This window comes from Nansenia antarctica (genome assembly GCF_963989245.1).
Source record: "Nansenia antarctica genome assembly, chromosome: 5".
In the NCBI taxonomy this organism is placed as follows: Eukaryota; Metazoa; Chordata; class Actinopteri; order Argentiniformes; family Microstomatidae; genus Nansenia; species Nansenia antarctica.
Genome location: NC_137690.1, coordinates 21650354 through 21668721, shown reverse-complemented (window position 1 = coordinate 21668721; position 18368 = coordinate 21650354). Strand labels below are relative to the sequence as shown.

The 18368-nt window shown below is 39.8% G+C and overlaps 1 protein-coding gene across 1 annotated transcript in view; it reads right to left on the bottom strand.

Moving 5' to 3' along the window:
- The window catches only part of tcf7l1b (transcription factor 7 like 1b), a gene marked incomplete at both ends in the record, with an annotated part of 31611 nt that extends 23692 nt beyond the window's left edge, over positions 1 to 7919 (bottom strand). Inside the window, 3 exons of the mRNA XM_080532610.1 lie at positions 7294 to 7421; positions 7533 to 7596; positions 7734 to 7919. Coding sequence (XP_080388736.1) covers positions 7294 to 7421; positions 7533 to 7596; positions 7734 to 7919 — 378 coding nt within the window. The remainder of the gene's footprint in view (positions 1 to 7293; positions 7422 to 7532; positions 7597 to 7733) is intronic.
- Positions 7920 to 18368: the final 10449 nt, after the last annotated feature.

Here is an 18368-nt window from a genome sequence, read left to right as displayed (position 1 = left end):
ACATAACAGAGCTACTGGTCCTTAGATTGGACAGACTGGGTTGCCCAGAAACCGTGAGAAAGCATTTCCATGCCCTTTACATGAACTGAAGTGAGACCTGATTAATATCTCAGTACCAGGGAATCTAGATCTGCATGATCTGATCTGGTCTTCTGCAGCTTTCTGATAGGGCTGTGAGGGAAGGGAGAAGTCCAGCTCTGTGGGAGAGAGAATCCCTCAGATAAGAACGAGCCTCAAGGTCTGGAAGCTGGCCGACCTCAGGATAACAGCCGAAGGAATTGCGAGACCCATATCGACCCCAGTTTATGCTCCCACCACCACATCTCATCAACAATCTCTCCTCTTCCCTACCCTCTCCCTCTCCTGCAGCCTGCAAAGCTTAAACTGAAAACAGCTGTTTAGAATACCAGACTGATGAAACCCTATTTCAATACTCTTTTTATTTTTTTTGCTGTACAATCAGGTTTTATTAGCATGGAGGACTTTAGTGCTAACGTTTCTTAATGTGAAGTAAACTACTCTGTGCCACGTGAGGGCCACATATAGGCCCATGCAAGGAATCCCGAAGCCCTGAGTGTGTCGTCACTGCGCCCCCATCCCCATCAATCAGCCAAAGGCTTGATCACCTGAGAATGAGATCGATTACCCGAGACCCCTGATAAAACTAGGGAGCAAACTCCCCCCAGAATGGAGTTCATTACCAGATAACAGATATTAGCAACCATGAGGCAAGTTGGTATTCACATGATATATGATACAGCCCCCACAACGTAACCCCTTTTTTTTCTTCTTTCTTTTTCTTTACTTTTGATATAATTAACAGCTGTATGCTTGAAGCTCCATTGTTTGGGGGGAGCATTCCACATATTATACTGGTGGTGTCATGACTTTGTCTTTACCTCCATGCTGAAGTTGACAAGTTTGTCTCGTATTGCATTGCTACTTCCTTAGCTCATCTGACTCTGAGCCCCATGACGGCCCATCCCAAAGACTTTAGAAAAATAAGAGCATCTGTTTGCAGAGGATTGCAAATATTACTACCACACAGCCTCTGCCTAGAGCTCCATTTTAGTAGACATTGAGGGGTTCACATCAAATTGAGGGGTTCACTTCAAAACTGCTTTCTCAGTGACAGTGTTGATAAAGAAAGTTATAGATAAAATGAATACAGGTATAGGAATACAAACACCTGCTGAGGTTTGACGTTGTACATGAGTCGATGAAGTCATTGATATCTGCTTCACAAGACAAAGGACTTGCAATCATTACATCTGACAAATATGTTTGAGCACAATATTTTTGAGCACAAAAGAAAACAGAAAGCCATATTACTCATCATGTGCATTTGACAGGTTTGTCTCTCAAAAGGTCTCTCAAGTTCAACAAAAAGTAGTCCATCATTTTTTTCATGAGGAAATGTACTGTACCAAATCTCAAACTCTGTAGTAGTTCTGGCCAAACCTAACGAACGTGAAAAACACATATCTCGGATAAATAAATTGATAAAAACACATTTGCACAAATATTCATCTTGGCACTTCAAAGGGATTCATTGATGTCACAGAACGTAGGGAGTCTGCGGCTGAAGAGGGAGGGGGGTGGTTATCCTTTCCTCAAAGGGTGCTGAGATGCTCCTGATGGGCCCTGCTCTTGAGAAGCCAGAGAGTGCTATAAACAGAATTTCTAATGGCAGGCGGGAGGGTGGGTGGGTAGGTGGTGAGCTAGCAGGCGAGGGGTGGCGGGAGGAATTGACGCCAGCTCATGCTTTCCACAGAGACCAAAGAGGGAGGAATAGAGACCAGGACTGGCACCATTTCACACACTTCAATACAAGTGCTGTTTAGAACTGAAGACGTACATCCCTGCGTCTTAAGACGAAATACAGAGAAATACCAAAATCCTGACTTCCTGAGACACCCCAAGAAAGTTGGGCTAAATTTCTAGGACAATTGACTGGCCTGTAGCACCTCCACCACTTCAGGAAAAGACCAATAACAAAGTTAATGACAAAATCAATATGCTAATGCCTCCTCTCTATAATAGATAGATGAACTGTAACCTTATGGTCAACAGTCTTTTCATAATGTTCCCTAGAAACATCTGTATTTTAATGTGGAGTAGAGCAGGATTTCAAAGTGTTAATCGCAGACCCTCTCTAAACAAATCTTTCAATTATGTCAACATCACCAAACATAATTTTATGGCACTTGATTTCCCCAATTGTAACACTAAATACATTATAGCAAATAAACCATTTTAGAGATGAGATGTTAGCTGGCCTTGACATTCTTGAGGGCGCATGCAATCTTTTTTTAATCAAATACTGCTACTAAATTGATGTAGATTTGTTTGCCTTCTAAGAAAAAAAGCCTTTCCAAAACATAAACCAAGTCAAAAATGTTAGCTCTGTTTACACAGTCCTTGGTTAAAAAAATATTTGCAAGCTAACATTCAGATTACTTTCAGCAGTCGCATACAGCAGTAAGGGTTGTCAGAATGTGAGCCCTGGACACTGTTCCCTCTGTAGCAATGCACCCACAGACCCTCCCCTGATGCTCCCCACACACACACCCCACCATTGAGACTGCAAGGTGAGTGTGCTACCTGATGAAAAGATAGCTCCACAAACACTGTTTGCTTATGCAAGGAGAGGCCCTTTTATTCAATAGGACAATGTCACTATTTGCTTTTCTTTGTCTACACATTTTTAAGTACCAAAAGTACCAGAAGGACTGGAAAATAAGGACGTCAGAGGAACATGCAATTGTAGCAACTAACATGTTCAGACATCGTAGCTGTAAACTCACAGCACCATTTCTGACTGTGTTAGATGGATGTATTACTATTATGTACTTAGTAATACACTTACCATTACGATTAGTTACTATGCATTTGATTACGGTGTATTTAATTGACTACAACACCCTCACTCACCTGGCACCTCTCACACACACGCTAGGTGTTTCACTATTTACTGAGTTACTACTACAGTGTTAGGGGAGCAATCTTCACTGACATAGTGGAGGTGATACAATATAGTACTGTCTGTGTGTAATGTATTTAAGAGATTGTGTTCACCACAGAAATCTTTGGTTTTGCACAATTCACGCAACATCGGTCACTGAGCGTACCTAATCACATCCATCTACACTAGGACTAAAACAACAATATCTGACATTCTACCCCACAGGGAAAGCCACATTGACCCCCAACCCATGAAAAAAGTCTAGTGAAATGTCTACCCAAAAGCAAAACTCCCCCTGAACTCTCAATGGATTACAGTGGAATTTCAGCTCAGAACAGCGCTCTAAATCAGTTATGCTTTTCCCTCCAGGGATTTTGACTGAGCTCATGGGCTTCACATTGCTCATGATAGGGTTGTCACATCCACATTCACAAGTTGTGCCTCAAAATAAATCAATATGCCACACTGCATATCGCACTAAAGCTAAACAGAAGCTTTAGATTCAGATATAGAAACAAGGAGTATCCTACAGAAAGCATACTGGTAATGGTATCTAGAGAAACGACCAAGAATAATATACTTGGACATTATCATTACCTCTAGGCATGTATGAAAGTACCATAGTCTCAAAATATTCTAACATATTCTGAATTAGTTAGATAACGTTTTTAGTTTTCATTTAGTTACTGAAAGGCCAATTAGGGGGAGTTGTCGACAGCTTTGTCCCAGAGACTAGGGGCCAGTTTCACAGACAAGGCTTAAGCCTAATCCTGGACTAAAAAGCATCTTCAATGGAGATTTTACATTGAAAGTGTGATTTAGTCCAGGACTAGGCTTAAGCCTTGTCTGTGAAACCGGCCCTAAATGTAACAGGAAAAGTAAGACATCACTAACAATAACAACTCCTCTGATTAATGTTACATGAGAAAAACAGGGCTGTTGTCTAGAGTGAAACCTGCAGTCGAATATATTTCACACGCAAACAGGCACAACTAAAATCATTTTAGAAACCATCCAGGTAACAGCCTGATTCAGGTAATTAAAATATAATTTCACCCATCATGCACTTGGTGCACTTCTTCTGCTCTGAAGTTTGTTATCACATACGGTATTCTAATCACACAAGTATTCTGAGCTGTGCAACAATGTTTTTAAACCTTTGCCTAATATGTGAGTAAAGAAACATAAGTTATGTTGTTTATATCAAGTACAGTTTATGATTACACTATTGTTTCCTTTTCAACAAACAAATATTTACAAACCAGACTATGAAGCAGTTTTTTGGAATTAAAACGACTTGAAATCTACAGCTTCGGCAATTATGTATTCAGTTTGAGGGTCTAACTTTTAATGGTCTATTTAATGGTCTTTTAATGGCCATCATATACTGAGGAACAACTTTCAAAACGGCCTAAATCTGGAGCAATGCTGTTAAACTCAACAGCACTCATTATTTGCTATATGGGCCAAAATATGGATTTCAAGACCAGAAAGGTAACAACATAATTGCTCTCACAGCCAAGCACTCTCTATCTGGCCAACTAATTAGGAAACATTGCAGGTATGTACAGAGCAAGTGTACTGAGCAAATATCACTGTGGAGCCCATAGTTAACTTCTGACCCAATGTTTGTGCAGCCCAATAGCAAGTATTCTTCCTTAAATACAGCTGCATTTTACTCCACGCACATTAGCAAACACATTTTTAAAAACTGTCAGCTTCTAGGCTAAAAAGATTACAAGTTCAACATCCGATTATTCAAATTCAGTGCATTTATGGTATTAAGTCCAAGGCAATGAGTTTACTTCAGCTCAAATATGGCAATTACCAGTAAATATGCAGTCACAGCACAGGACTTCTTGCTCAGTAAATATCCAAAGTGTACCAACCAGCCATTGTCTCACTTTTTCTTTTCTTTTTCTTTTTCTTTAAACCTGTGCTGATTGACAGAATAGGCTGTATCTGTCCTATTGACCTGATTCTATCCTCCCCATATCATTTGGAAGACATGAATCCAAATTCGAAAGGCTTAGGAAAAATGTGTATTCTTGCCTAAAGCAAAGAAAATTGAAAAATACAATTGACAGCCTAACTAGCTTTTTGTTTTGAAGTGTGTTTGTGTTTCTGAACAAAATCAAAATCGTGTGCTCTAGGTTCCAGCCAGCTTTGTAAGGAACAACTTGGGGTCAAGATAGTTCACTTAAATGTTATTCTGTCTACATACAAAAAAAACACATATGATCCTAGTTTTGAAGGGGAAGCTTTCATTGTAAATAAGGTTGTAGTAGTCTAGCAAAATTGGAAAAAAAGACCCAGAAAAACCTTCTGATGAGAATGACCTTTGATATAGTTCACATTTCATGTCTCCAATGCATGCAAATGAGAATGCCCAACAGGCAGCATTTGCTACACATTTGTAAAAGAGAAGCACTATAAGAGGAAGGGTGTGAGGGAAGATATAAACACTTGTCTAGAGAGAGGCACAATGATTTGATGGCACAAAGACAGACGACAGAAAAGGATGTAAAAAAATAAAATATAACTTAAATAAATAATTGTGCATCTTTCAAACAATACAGACTAAAGCAAGAGAAGACATGCATGATAAGCACGGCATGATTCTTAAATGCAACTCATTTATGCTTATTGGTTATCCCTGCAAAACTGTCATGTCTTGAGGGACAAAAGAGGATCTCCACAGTGGTATGCACCTAGTGTGTAGAGAGTAGCCATTTAGTTAATGAGCCCCAATGGAGACCTCCAATGAAGCCATCATGCGCCTGATCAGAATAACAATAGTCAACTAACGCCTCTCTAATTGAATGGAAGGTACAGGGAGGCAGGGAGAGTTGGTTTGGAACAGTGAAAAGGAAAGAAAAAGCAAAGAAAGGCAGGGGGGGGGGGGGGTTATTGCTTTTCAGTCAAATGCTTGGCTGGTCCCAACCAAATCACTTGCTTTTGGGGGCGAGACAAGGATTGGGGGATGGAAATGCTCTTAACAACAATAGTATTCCATTAGGTGGTATTTCAAGGAAGTTTGCATTATCCAAATTGCTTTTGCGTTGAAAATGTTGCATAGGAACAGCAACTTCAGATCATGTAACAATGTAATAATGGATAACTTTGCTGTGTTGTGCATGCGTATTAATGCATGTAATGCATGAGATTGACCTACCTTTACTACTACTACATACCTGGACTACCAGGCTTCAGAAGTGAAACTTAATGGTGCACAGATTATTGAATGGTGTTTAGATCCTAAAAAGTCATATGACCTGGTATACATTACGAAATAGATATGTTGTAAGTGGCTCAAATACTGTGTTAGTACACTTAATTCCAGTGTGTGTCAATTAGTCTCAGCTTCACTGTACATTTCATCCCAGATAATATGAATCGACAGGAAATGAATTCCTCTCATAATGCTGGAAATATGATTTACCCTAATCCAGGCCACCTAATAATTTTTGTGTGCATTAAAACTGTGTAAATATGTGCAATTTCTAAATAGAGTAAAAAGTGGTAGGATCATTTAAATTGTTATGCACTCGTTTTTGTAACATTTACAGGTAGCAAGCAGGTTTACAAAAATACTTAATGTATTTGTTTTTTGGTCTAAACACTAAACCAGTGTTACACAGTAAAATACCAAGGCGCACAAACAAATCAGACAAAACTGGTCAATCAACTCTCTCATCACTCACTGTTTTAATTCTCCAATACAAGTTGTGAAACACTATATCATGGTTTCATAGCTACAAGACATGTATATATTTACCTCAACATTGATGCGTATTGTAGGCCTATGTGTGCTATATTACACTTCTCAGATAAGTTTAAAGGTCCATATGTTAACATCGGGCTCTATGGAAATTCAGATGATAATTCCATCCCCATCGTGATTTGTAACTTGTGGATCTCAAGTTTGCGCAGAGTGATATTAAGTTGTGAACTAAGCAAAAAGCCACAGCTTCCGTTAAAAAAGTCCAAATTGCAAAACGATTCTAACTGCTAAATAAGTGTCATGTTAAATGTTGCCTACGCTACTTCTGGTTCACGATCAATAATAATGTAGGCTGGGATTAGTTAGCGAGCCTTGTATTGCATGGGTCAGTTGGAAGCAGAAGGCTGACAGGGGAAAAAAATCCCCAAAGAACAAAGAACTAGTTAGCCTACTCCTTGAGAGGCCACTCGAAGGGAATATGGCGGTCTGGTTGTGCAGAACCAACTTTTACGCAGATGCCTCCAGTGTTGGACAGGGGAGGAGGAGCAGTGCCAACAGGCTGAAAGTGTAACATTGTGATCTCAACTTTGTTTTGGCCACTCACCGTTCTTGCGCTAGGGGACAGGGAGCCATTGGATAGGTAGGGGTTGGAAAGATCTGGGATCATAAGAAACGGGTAGCCAGGATAATGGGGACTCTTGAAAAAGCCACCATCTTGCTGTCTTCTTAGTGCTGCAAGGACATGAGCATTGGACGTTAGAAAATATATTGCTATGCCTCGCGTAAAAAAAAGTTAATGCAACAAAAACTTAAATGTGGCATTTGCAAGTGACAGAAGTTTACCTTCACTGAAGTAATCTCTGTAACTGTCCAGATCAGGTCTGGGTTGGGGACGCCTCTCTGCTTGCTGACAGAGGGACACACATGGAACAAGAGGGGAAAACATGTCAAAACTTCATCAGCAATATTTCTGAACAAAAATATTGATTAGAATATTCAGACAAGCTGTTTGTAATGCACTTCAGTACAAGACCCTGTTCTAACCTCTGAGTCTGATGAGCTACTGTTGTTTTCCGACTCGTTTACTAAAGATGATTTCAAATCATCCAAATCCCTCTCGGCTGAGACGTTTTCTGATATTTTTTCCTCTTGCTCCCCTTCATCTTTGAAAGATATCATCTCATCATTCGCCCCCAAATCATCCCCACCGCCTCCGTTGAGTTGTGGCATTTTTGTTGATGAAAAAGTTCTCTCGTATGAGTTGAGAAGAATGTGCGATCGCTCGTACACAATATCTCGTCTTTTCGCAAAGGGAAAAAACTTAGTCCACTTTGTCCACTAAAATAGACCACCAAAACCAATAGCAAAAAAATTAATGCCACGTTTTCAAATCTCCATTTTGATATACTGAACAATCTCCCACTTTTCCATGATGATAAAGTATCCAATAATCCACCCAATGCAAATGTAACAAATCGGCGTCAACAGCCGGACACTAACAAAGTTTCTTCTCCACTCAGGAACTTGTAGCCCAACTCTCCTTATGGCTGTTGAAGAATGCAACAACTACTTCAGTATTCTTCCTGAAGCTCAGAGACAAACAAACTGTAGACGGACCGATTGAAATTCAAGGGTGACGACGTCCAATTTCACCTTCTAATATCCATACGTGAGTTTATAGTTCGACAGGCAGAAGATGAGGAGATCTTATGCATGGAAGTCGAACCAGTATTGCAAGTAAACAATGTTCCTCTAGTCTAGTTCCGACCAAGTTGTTGCCTGCTACTTCTAAGAAGTATACATGTGAATGCTTGTCCGTAAGTAGCTTATCATATGAGCTGTCAAAGTAGGCAATAATAGTCCAAAATAGTTTCTCCGGACAGAAGGTTCTTTCCCTCCACATTAGCTGATGGGGAATGCGCTCCAAATCGACTTGGTTGTTCAAGTGGAAGAAAAAAGCGCAGCTTGTGCAGAATGCAGAGGAGGAGTTAGCGCTGGAAAACGACACTTCATTCACTCAGCAGCCTATGTGGACGGGCTAGGCGATGCTTAAAGGGACAGTTTCACCATATCATTCATTACATTACATCTATTGTTATGGAAAGTCCTGTTGTTTCACAACATCAGGATCATATCCTCAGGTTAGGTATGACCAGTTGTTTCTAGGATAGGATAGGAACTGTGAATGAGTCTTTGATGATGATGATGATGATGATGATGATAAACATTTATATATATATATGACAAGCTTATAAATAATTATCACTTTATCACAATTATCACTCAGTCTGTTTCAATCCCGTAGAGCCAATATTAAGGTAAGCCTATCTGTTTTTATAACTTTCAGAAAATAGTCTTCTTCAATTAAATTATTTTGTTACATCCACATCCAGCATCTCTGATGCCCTCCTAACCCTCTCATCCAAGTCATGTTACAGGCAACTATGTAGCCTAAAGTCGTGTGATAATGATAGGCTCAGAAAAAGAGTCTTAATTACACGCTGCTTTGCTAATTGTGTGTTGGTGTGTGTCCTGGAACAATGCACTGGGAAAGGCAAGGCCCAGCAGCAGTGGGGATAAGTAGGCTCTGTTAACAGGGATTTAGGTTTGTCTGGGTGACGACATCCTCTAGGTTGGTTCCCCAGGCCTCCCACCAAGACAGGACTGTCCAAGCTATAGAAGTCCTTGTCTGCAGTTAATCAGGGCTTTTTTATACAGTAGGTTCCAGAGGTAGCACGTGCAATCTTATTCTGCTATTCTTGCTAGTTAATTTTCTGAGGGCCACAATAAGTCATATCATATTGCTAAATGTTCTGCCATATTCATACTGTATTTCCCAAAGGTGTGGCATTTACTGTAGCTTATTGTATGCTGTCAAAAGTAAGAACAATAGAGCATAAGTCTATCCCTAATCCCAACAATTGTTTTATATTCTAAAACGTATTGTAAAAATAATAAAGTATTACCCTCCTGTTATAACCTATTATGAATCATAGCTGTCACATAGCTGTCCTTTTTCCCCACACCTACATTCTCTGCAACAAATTTGCAACCCAGGTAATTATGCATATTTAAGGAAATAACACTACTGCACATTAATAGCAATACCTAATATCAATAATAATATTAATAACATTCATTAAATGTAAATAAACATACAGTTGCTACTAGCTTAGTTTTGTAGTTTTTTTTTCACATTAAATTTATTTGAATGCATAATATTTGTCACAGGAAGGGTAGGCCTACAATGTAACAATGAATTGACCCACAACAACTGTAGGAAAGGGATCTGTCTGATCATTTATTGGCACTGAGAAGCACTTTTTGGCACTGAAAAGCCTCATTTGAGTAAAAAGAATGAATTAATATTAAACTGATTGTCAATAGACAAGCACCACAGAAGAGAACACAGGGGTTATATAAAGTTATATTTATAATCTTTTCTTCAGTGCCTAAAAAACAATCCTTCTCAATTTGTTTCTCTAGCTTTTTATTACATTTGGAACTATTTTAGTCTACCTATCTTTCCCTTTCCTTTTATCCTTCTTTCCCCATCTCCTTTCTCACCCCTTCTCCTTCATCTCTTTTACTGAAACTATGGACTTCCGATTCTCTTTGCTTCTGATGCAATCTAACAGGCTTCTTTCTGTTTGAGAAAAATCTCATTGATGTTGTCGACAGCGTGTCAGCAAGCTGAGGTTTGATTGACAATCCAGCAGGGTCTCCAAGGGCCTCATTAGAGCCCTGCTCCCCCTGGGTGTTTGTGTGAGTATGGGAGAGAGAGCCAGATAGAGAGAGAGTGTGTGTGTGTGTGTGTGTGTGTGTGTGTGTGTGTGTGTGTGTGTGTGTGTGTGTGTGTGTGTGTGTGTGCGTGCGTGTGTGTGTGTGCGTGTGTGTGTGTGTGTGTGTGTGTGTGGTGTGTGTGTGTTTGCACATGCATACTGTATCACTATGAATTGCATGTATGGTGATCTTGAATAGACTCTAGCCCCGGATTTTCATTACACATAGCACACAGGTGAATATTTGCCCTAAAGGCTTCATCTCAGTGTCTTTTTGCACTACTGCATGCACAGCACATAATACAATACCTATCCCCATGATGCATAGAAACACTCGCACTCTTGTATTTCCAAATGGATAACCTAACCTCAAATGTTACTCACACCAACAATTTCTGCTTACACACTTTTTTATATTGCTTATATCAGGCCGTAATCATTATGAAGAAACTAAGAGGCCCAAAATATAATTGCAGTGAATTATTTTCTTATTTCTAATCTTTGAAGGACACCTGCTTGTATTGCGTGACATAGTAGTAATTTCAGTAACATTTTATTTTGGGGAATCTTTTGGGGCGGTTTGTTTAGCATTTATAATTAGTTAATAGACAGCTATGCGTTTATTGAAAGTCTTTGAATCAGTTACAGAGTTATAGCCTGTTTAATTATACATGTAACACATACATTTAATGTGTATGTTATTGTGTTACTAGTCCCAGCAGACATAATTAGCGTCATATCCACCAGTGCTCACACACCATACACTTATGAATGATTTACTGAATCAATTATTAAATCACCCTACAAAAGTCATTAAAATGATGGAAATCAGAGTTCTTGGCTTCACCTGAACCACAAATCTATCTCTAACACACATGCTTCTCATGCCTGCGTCAATATGCTATTGAGCTCCACTAGCAGCATACTGTGTGTTATGAAACTTCCATAATAGAATGAAAACGGAAAATACCAAACCCCTAAAACAAAAGATACATCGAATGAACTATCATTGTAGGGTGTTGCTTTACAGGGTTATTATGAGTATTGAGATCGATTAGTATAGTATAGTATACACATGAGACTGTTGTACCCATTTACAGCACTTCTAATGGCCATTATAGAATCCTTATCTCCTCTATATATCCATCCACATATCATTCTATCTTTGTGTCTGCCTTGTTAGTGAAGGATTCATTTTAACTGGGAGCTGATGAGGGGTCAGGAGAGATGCGAACAGCCACAATCTTAGCCTGAGGGCAGATCGACTGGAGGCCAGAAGATTTATTCAGAGTGTGCTGTCCCTGCATCTGCCTGACTTTGAAGTTGCTCTCTCAACTCTGGCTTGTCGTACGTGACTTTGTGCCCATTTTTTTCCTGACTGAAGTGAGCGAGAGAGAGTGAGAGAGAAAGAGAGAGAGAGTGTGTGTGTGTGTGTGTGTGTGTGTGTATGTGTATGTGTGTGTATGTGCGCGCATGTGTTTGTTTGTGTACTTGAATGTGTGTGTGTGTGTGTGTGTGTGTGTGTGTGTGTGTGTGGGTGTGTGTGTGTGTGTGTGTGTGTGTGTGTGTGTGAGTGAGAGAGAGAAGGAGAGGGATACTGCGTCTACCCATCATTGCTTCAGCGAATTCAAGGTCATTCTTTCATGTTTTGCCAAGCTCCGGTCAATCAGTTTCCCATCAAAGTAACGCTTAATTCAGAGCTAATTCCAGCCTCCATGCCACAACTTTACCTCAGTGTATTTCAAAAGTGTAAGAGATGCTCCTCTCTCTGGTCTGATCTGCATTATTATGTTGAACACATTATTGCATGCTGAGCCCACCTCTCTGTCATGTATGTATGTGGATAGAGGTATGTCTGACTCCACACTGTGCCAATCTTTTCTCCTAGATCCAAATCTGCCTGTCTTATTAACCCTCAGGGCCAAACACTCCATCGCAAAATGAACAATAAACACTCAGTTAGTGACTCTCTGAATGTACACCAGGTTGAACTGATATTACTGGTTTCACAGGTGTTAGAATAATAAGTTATTGTTTCTTTCATGGAAGGTGTGATCTGCAGTGTAATTGTTTGTCCATGATGTATTCTGTAACAGGCTGTACCAGCGTTTCCTGAATTGTATTACTGTTTGCTCAGTCACAAAATGTTCAATATTGTAAATGTTTCCCAGTTCATGAAGATACTTTTCTAGCATGTTTTGATTGACAAAACTGAAATGGACATTGCCCAATATTCTTCAGTTGTCTTTCCTGCAGATTATTAATTATTAATCTCTGATTATTGGAGAAGGGGTAGGATTAAATAAGTTTATGCTTCTTCCTACTCCTTTTCGGACATGTTAAGTAAATAGTGTTTTTTGTTTTGTTTAGTTTTTTCTTGTTTTTGTTTAGTTTTTTTCTTGTTTTTGTTTTGTCTTTTGTTGTTATAACTATTTCTTTCTACACATGTTCGAAATAAAAAGCTTTTATTCATTCATTCATTCATTCATTCATTCATTCATTCCCTCTTATTTCTTCCTCAGTCACTCTCTGACTCTGGGTAGGAGTGTCACATGCAATCATGCATTTCATTAAATAACATCATATCAGTTTTTCTCTAAAGAAAGGCCCCTTTTTCAAGCTGGTAGGGCGTATGTGGTATCTAAGACTGTATTAGGACACTATATTAGATGACAGTTTTTTTTACTGCCCAGAGGGTGTAACTGAAATACTAAACTGTTCTGAGGAGGAAAAATAAAAGATTCAACTTTTACTCCTTCTTCTGTTTCTTCGGGGTTGTGTTGCACTTGAAGTATTAGCTTGCAAAAGCTGTATTTTTCAAGATTTCTCCAGTTATCCATCGATTTTTCAAACCACATTTTGTTCACATTATTAACGATGTGCAGTATCAGGTTTGCATTGAATGAATCCTACCACTGAATAATTGTAAAACCTACAGTATACGACCCTTAAGAAATGAGAACCCATACTAAATGTTCTTGACATATTGAGGTGAATTCTAAGACTCCCCAAACACTGTAAATATAAAGAAGAAAAATACATCAAGTACATCTATGCACCCTCCTTTACATGGCTACACATTTCCAGGCTGCTGACTGAAATACCCGTTTGTGTTCTCTGTATTACAGAAGATGCTTTAAAGATGCTTTTTTCCCCCACAAAATGGACAGGAAGAGGCCAATGTACTATTGTGCAATATGACAACCCTAGTCGTCTATCTGTACAGTATAGTACAGTGGTTAGTGTACATAGCCTTTATTTATGTAAACCAGCTCCTTCCCTTCTTGTGATTTTTTTTTTTAAGTTTTTTTTTTTCTCTTTCCTAACACCGGGGGAGCCACCCCTCCTAAATTTCGTTGTTTGGTACCTGTACTGTAGCAATGACAATAAAGACCATTCATTCATTCATTCATTCATTCATTCATTCATATTGAGGTGATGTTAAACAAGGTGCTTGTTTTCCACATGTAACCCTGTTTGTCTTCAATGAGGGAGCAAACACTGTACTAAGTAATCCCTATTGAGATTATCATTAATAATACAACTCTAGATTAACCCTATTACACGGTAATAATGAAGCACATAGTGTGAAGTGTAATATTACAAACTATCCTCGACGCTTTCTCCATTCCACAATTGAAGACAAGCTTGAAGCGTGCCATTGATTTTATTGAGAAAAGAAAGGTATAGTGAATATAATTCCTGTTCAAAATGTATCTGCAAAACAGGTTGCTGAATTGGGTTAGGATTAGGGTTAATTCAAAAGTTAGGATTAGAGGGTTAGGGTCAATTCAAAATGACATGTTCAGACAAACAGAAATGTCATGAACACAGTGCTGTCCCGTCTTCTGGATTGCATTATGTAAAATAGAGTTAAACCTTCTCCGGATGCTGTATCCCCCTTCCTACCATCATACTTTTTATTGATCCAGTAAATGTGATCAGTTAAACAGCCACCCCTCTTGAACTGTCTGTGTTTTGTCAGCTGATGATGTACAGCAGAGCTCCTTGGAGGATGGAGGTCCATTCCTGTGATGTAAACCCTATACAAGTGAGAGGCTGTTGACTTTATTTAATATGTCCGCCAGATTTTACGTGCATGAGATGGTTTGCATTATGCATGAAACATACGTCCAGCAGTGGCATGCATTGCTGTAGACAGCTGGAAGTAACTTGAGCCCCTAAGTCACTTATCAGTACTGGCATCCCTGCCATTTCCCATAGACCATCCTCAACCAAGAAGAATTCACCCATTGTTTTCATCTCTGTGGGCCCTGTGTTAACCCAGCAATGCCTTGCTGATTGTTGCTGAGATATTTAAGAAAATGGTAGATTTGTCTTTGTCCATATAAACCCCCATCTTGTGACATCCAAGCTTCTGTGTGTGTGTGTGTGTGTGTGTGTGTGTGTGTGTGTGTGTGTGTGTGTGTGTGCGTGCGTGCGTGCGTGCGTGCGTGCGTGCGTGCGTGCGTGCGTGTGTGTGTGCGCGTGTGTGTGTGTGTGTGTGTGTGTGCGCGTGTGTGTATGCACGCGCGTGTGCATGTTAAGGGGGTTGGAGTTGAAGAGAGCAGCTGCACCTGCCCTGTATGTCAACGGAGGGGTCTGGAGCAGACACTTAAGTAGAGAGGTGGCTTTCACACCACTGCCCTCACTAGAGCTGCTTACTTTCCAAGGACAACAATAACCATGCTGCTTCGCTGTGGAATGGCCAGGGTCAACCTAACCCAACCCAACAATAGAATTAAACTGGGTGCCTGGTCTTTGTGCCCTCCAGATTATCTCTCAATTGAGCTCTCAATATATACAGGCTTACTGGGCTTCCTCATGTCCTCTTGTTTTGGGGGTTTAGAGTTTCCAGGATGCTTCTTGACTGTCTGTTTTACACATAGAGACAGGATCCCCTGTGGGGGTTGTTAAGAGGTTACAGGGGGGTAGTAAAGAGGTCAGGGAGAAACTGTCAGTCTATTTCCTTTCTCTGGCCTTGGGAAACTGCACCACAAGTCCTTTGCATATTTTTAGTGTCCAAGCAGTTGTTTTTTTCCACAAGAGAAGATCCCAATTTAGTCATTTAGTCATTGAGTCATTCCCAATTTATAGGAGCTTTAATTTTTCTCATGGATTACCTTTTTATTTGTTTTAGTCTTTTCCTTTTTTTCCAAAAAGGGAGATCATGTCCAGCCCTCCAGCAGTCTGTCTGTATAATGGACTGCGTCTGGAAACCATCATCTTTATGTGATGTGTGTAAAACTCTGCTCCATAAAATTACAACACAACCTTCTTCAGGCATTTGCCTCATACTCCTGAGTAACAGTGTGTCTACAGCTGTGATTTTGGGTGTGGAAGAAATGAATGTTGTGGAAAAATAGGTCTCAGTGTTATTTCTGGGGGTTTTCTCTCAGCCATCAGTGAGACCATACTAATGGGAACGGGAACAGGAAAAACCTCCTTATGCTGATCCCAGATAATATCTATATGTATTAGCTAGAATAGAAAACACTTGCTCTGAAAATATGTTATTGTAATATGTTATTAACTGGTGATTTTACAGAAGGTCGTCTTCAAATTCTGAAAAAAGTCAACATGTTTCAATGGACAACTTGTTTTTTGATTTTCAGTATTTAAGTGTTGGCATAGGCTTACTGTTAATGGGCAAATCAGGATATTCAGAGAGAGGCCGGCATGGTATGCAGAAACTTCAGACCATTAAACATTGCGCTCACCCTCTTTCCTCTCAGACCAGTCCTCCCCAAGACCGTGCAAGGGACTGAGAGGGTGCATTCAACTGGGAAGGAGCTCTTATAAACCTGCTGAGCGGTCATGTTCATTCACATTCAACCTGCCTTTACAAGTGAACCGTCTGACCGATCGTACATAAGATACTCCCCACAGACACGTACTACCTGCTGCTCCACATTCCCGCTTGTGTGTCAGTATCTCAGTATGTGATGCATGTCAGTATGTGATGCATCACAATACCTCTTATCACTTCACCAGGCTTTGTCTTTCTCCAATGCTTGGGCTTGACCAGTCACCCTTATTTGTCAGTCTGTAGTATACCTAAGGATTGTGTTTTAATGTACTCATTTGTTTTAGAAAAGGATTGTGGAAGCTCCACTGTTCCAAAAAAATTGCTACTGTTGAAAACAGAAAGTTTCAGCAGCACACTCTCAAAAGTGTCCAGTGTCATAAGAGAAAACATATTTGTGCCCATTAAAATTGTCTTAACCAGACTGTTGTTCTTTCCCCCCACCTAATTCTGCTACGCAATTATCACTTAGTGAAAGGGTTTGTACATGCCAATAAAAATAAGTCATTTCTGCTTAGCACTGGCCTACTTACTTCTCTCTAATGCTTGGCTTTGCAGCTGCACCGTGCCCTGAAAAACAAACAGCACTGTGCAGCTGGGCTCTTCAAGACACGGCGAAAGGGGAATTTTAATCCCATGTTTTTTTTTTTGTTCTTTGGCACCGGTCAGATTTATTTGGTCGTAAAAAGAGGAAAAGCACCCCACCATCTGAGGGGGCTAGGGAAGTGGGGAACCAACTCATGCCAGACCCAGTTATAGACGTCGAAACACAACGGGCCAGGAAATTAATCCCGAGAGGTCAAAGTGCACCAAGAATATTCAAACCACACAGAGTCTAATCAGCTCAGATAGTGGCACATTACTGACATATGTAGAGATTTTAGGCAGATAGCCCAGGTAGCCTACTCATGACGCAGATTACACTGTTCCTTATCAGGATGGACCAACCTAAAATTAAGCACAACAGGTTTGATAGTGACATCTACTAATGGATGAAACTGAGGTATATCTTTAAAAATGAAACAAAGTGCTGAAACCAATAGTTACATGTCTCCCATATCAGTTCCCTGCAGCCTGATATGAAAACAAACTATCCATAGGCCCAAAAACCATTTCCAGCTGTCACTTTCCTTCTCCGATGGTTTCAATCTGATACCATAGGGCAAGATGGGGTGAGGGTTAATCCTAAAGGAAAAGTCATGACATGTAACTCAAACTGCAAGCATTCTTTTCAGAATCGCTTTCGGAGAGAAACCAATCCCGCCACGTGTAAGTAAATTGTCTCAAATGACACTTTAACTAATATAACACTTTCTATCCATCTTTCTGTACCGAAACGAAGCTAAAGATTCAGATGAGTCTTGATGCTATATTCGAAAGCTATCGGAAAATGTCTTTGCACTAGTAGTCACAGGTAAACACAGTTTAAGCAGCAATAATGCATAGATGGATACATGGATCCCTGCAGTCAGAAATGAACATTGATATAATACTTTGAGAGCACCAGTATTACATTGTATTAAGAATGGTTATGTACATGCTTTGCATTGCCTATAAGAGCTGATACAATGCTAGAAAGAATGCAAATACGGTACACCCATGACAGTGTCATTTAAGATAATGAAACGTACCATTGGCATGTGCCTTACCAACCCGACAGATAACATGCAGTGAGCTTACAATGCCTTGGCCAAAGAGCATCTGGAATATCACACAAACCTCAAGTCCTTCACTATAAAGAAGATGAATGTGTGTCTGAGAATGTCCAGAGACCAGCACATATACTCATCCCGATCCCTCACGATACACAGTTTAAGGACAGGCTAGAGACCCTAAATCTCTGTAGTTAATGTGCACTAAGCTCAAGGGGGTGAGCATGTGTATACTGAGCGGTAGAAAAATAATTCACTCAAGCCAAAACGAATCAAGCTGAACATTAGAGTAAAAAAAACATGTCAAATTCATACTCATTTATCAAATTAATTTTGTAGCAAACAAAACTGCAAACTGGTAATCATACATCATACATTTTACATTTCAGTTAACAGGCGCTCTTATCCAGAGGGACTTAAAGAAACACATTTGTCTGAA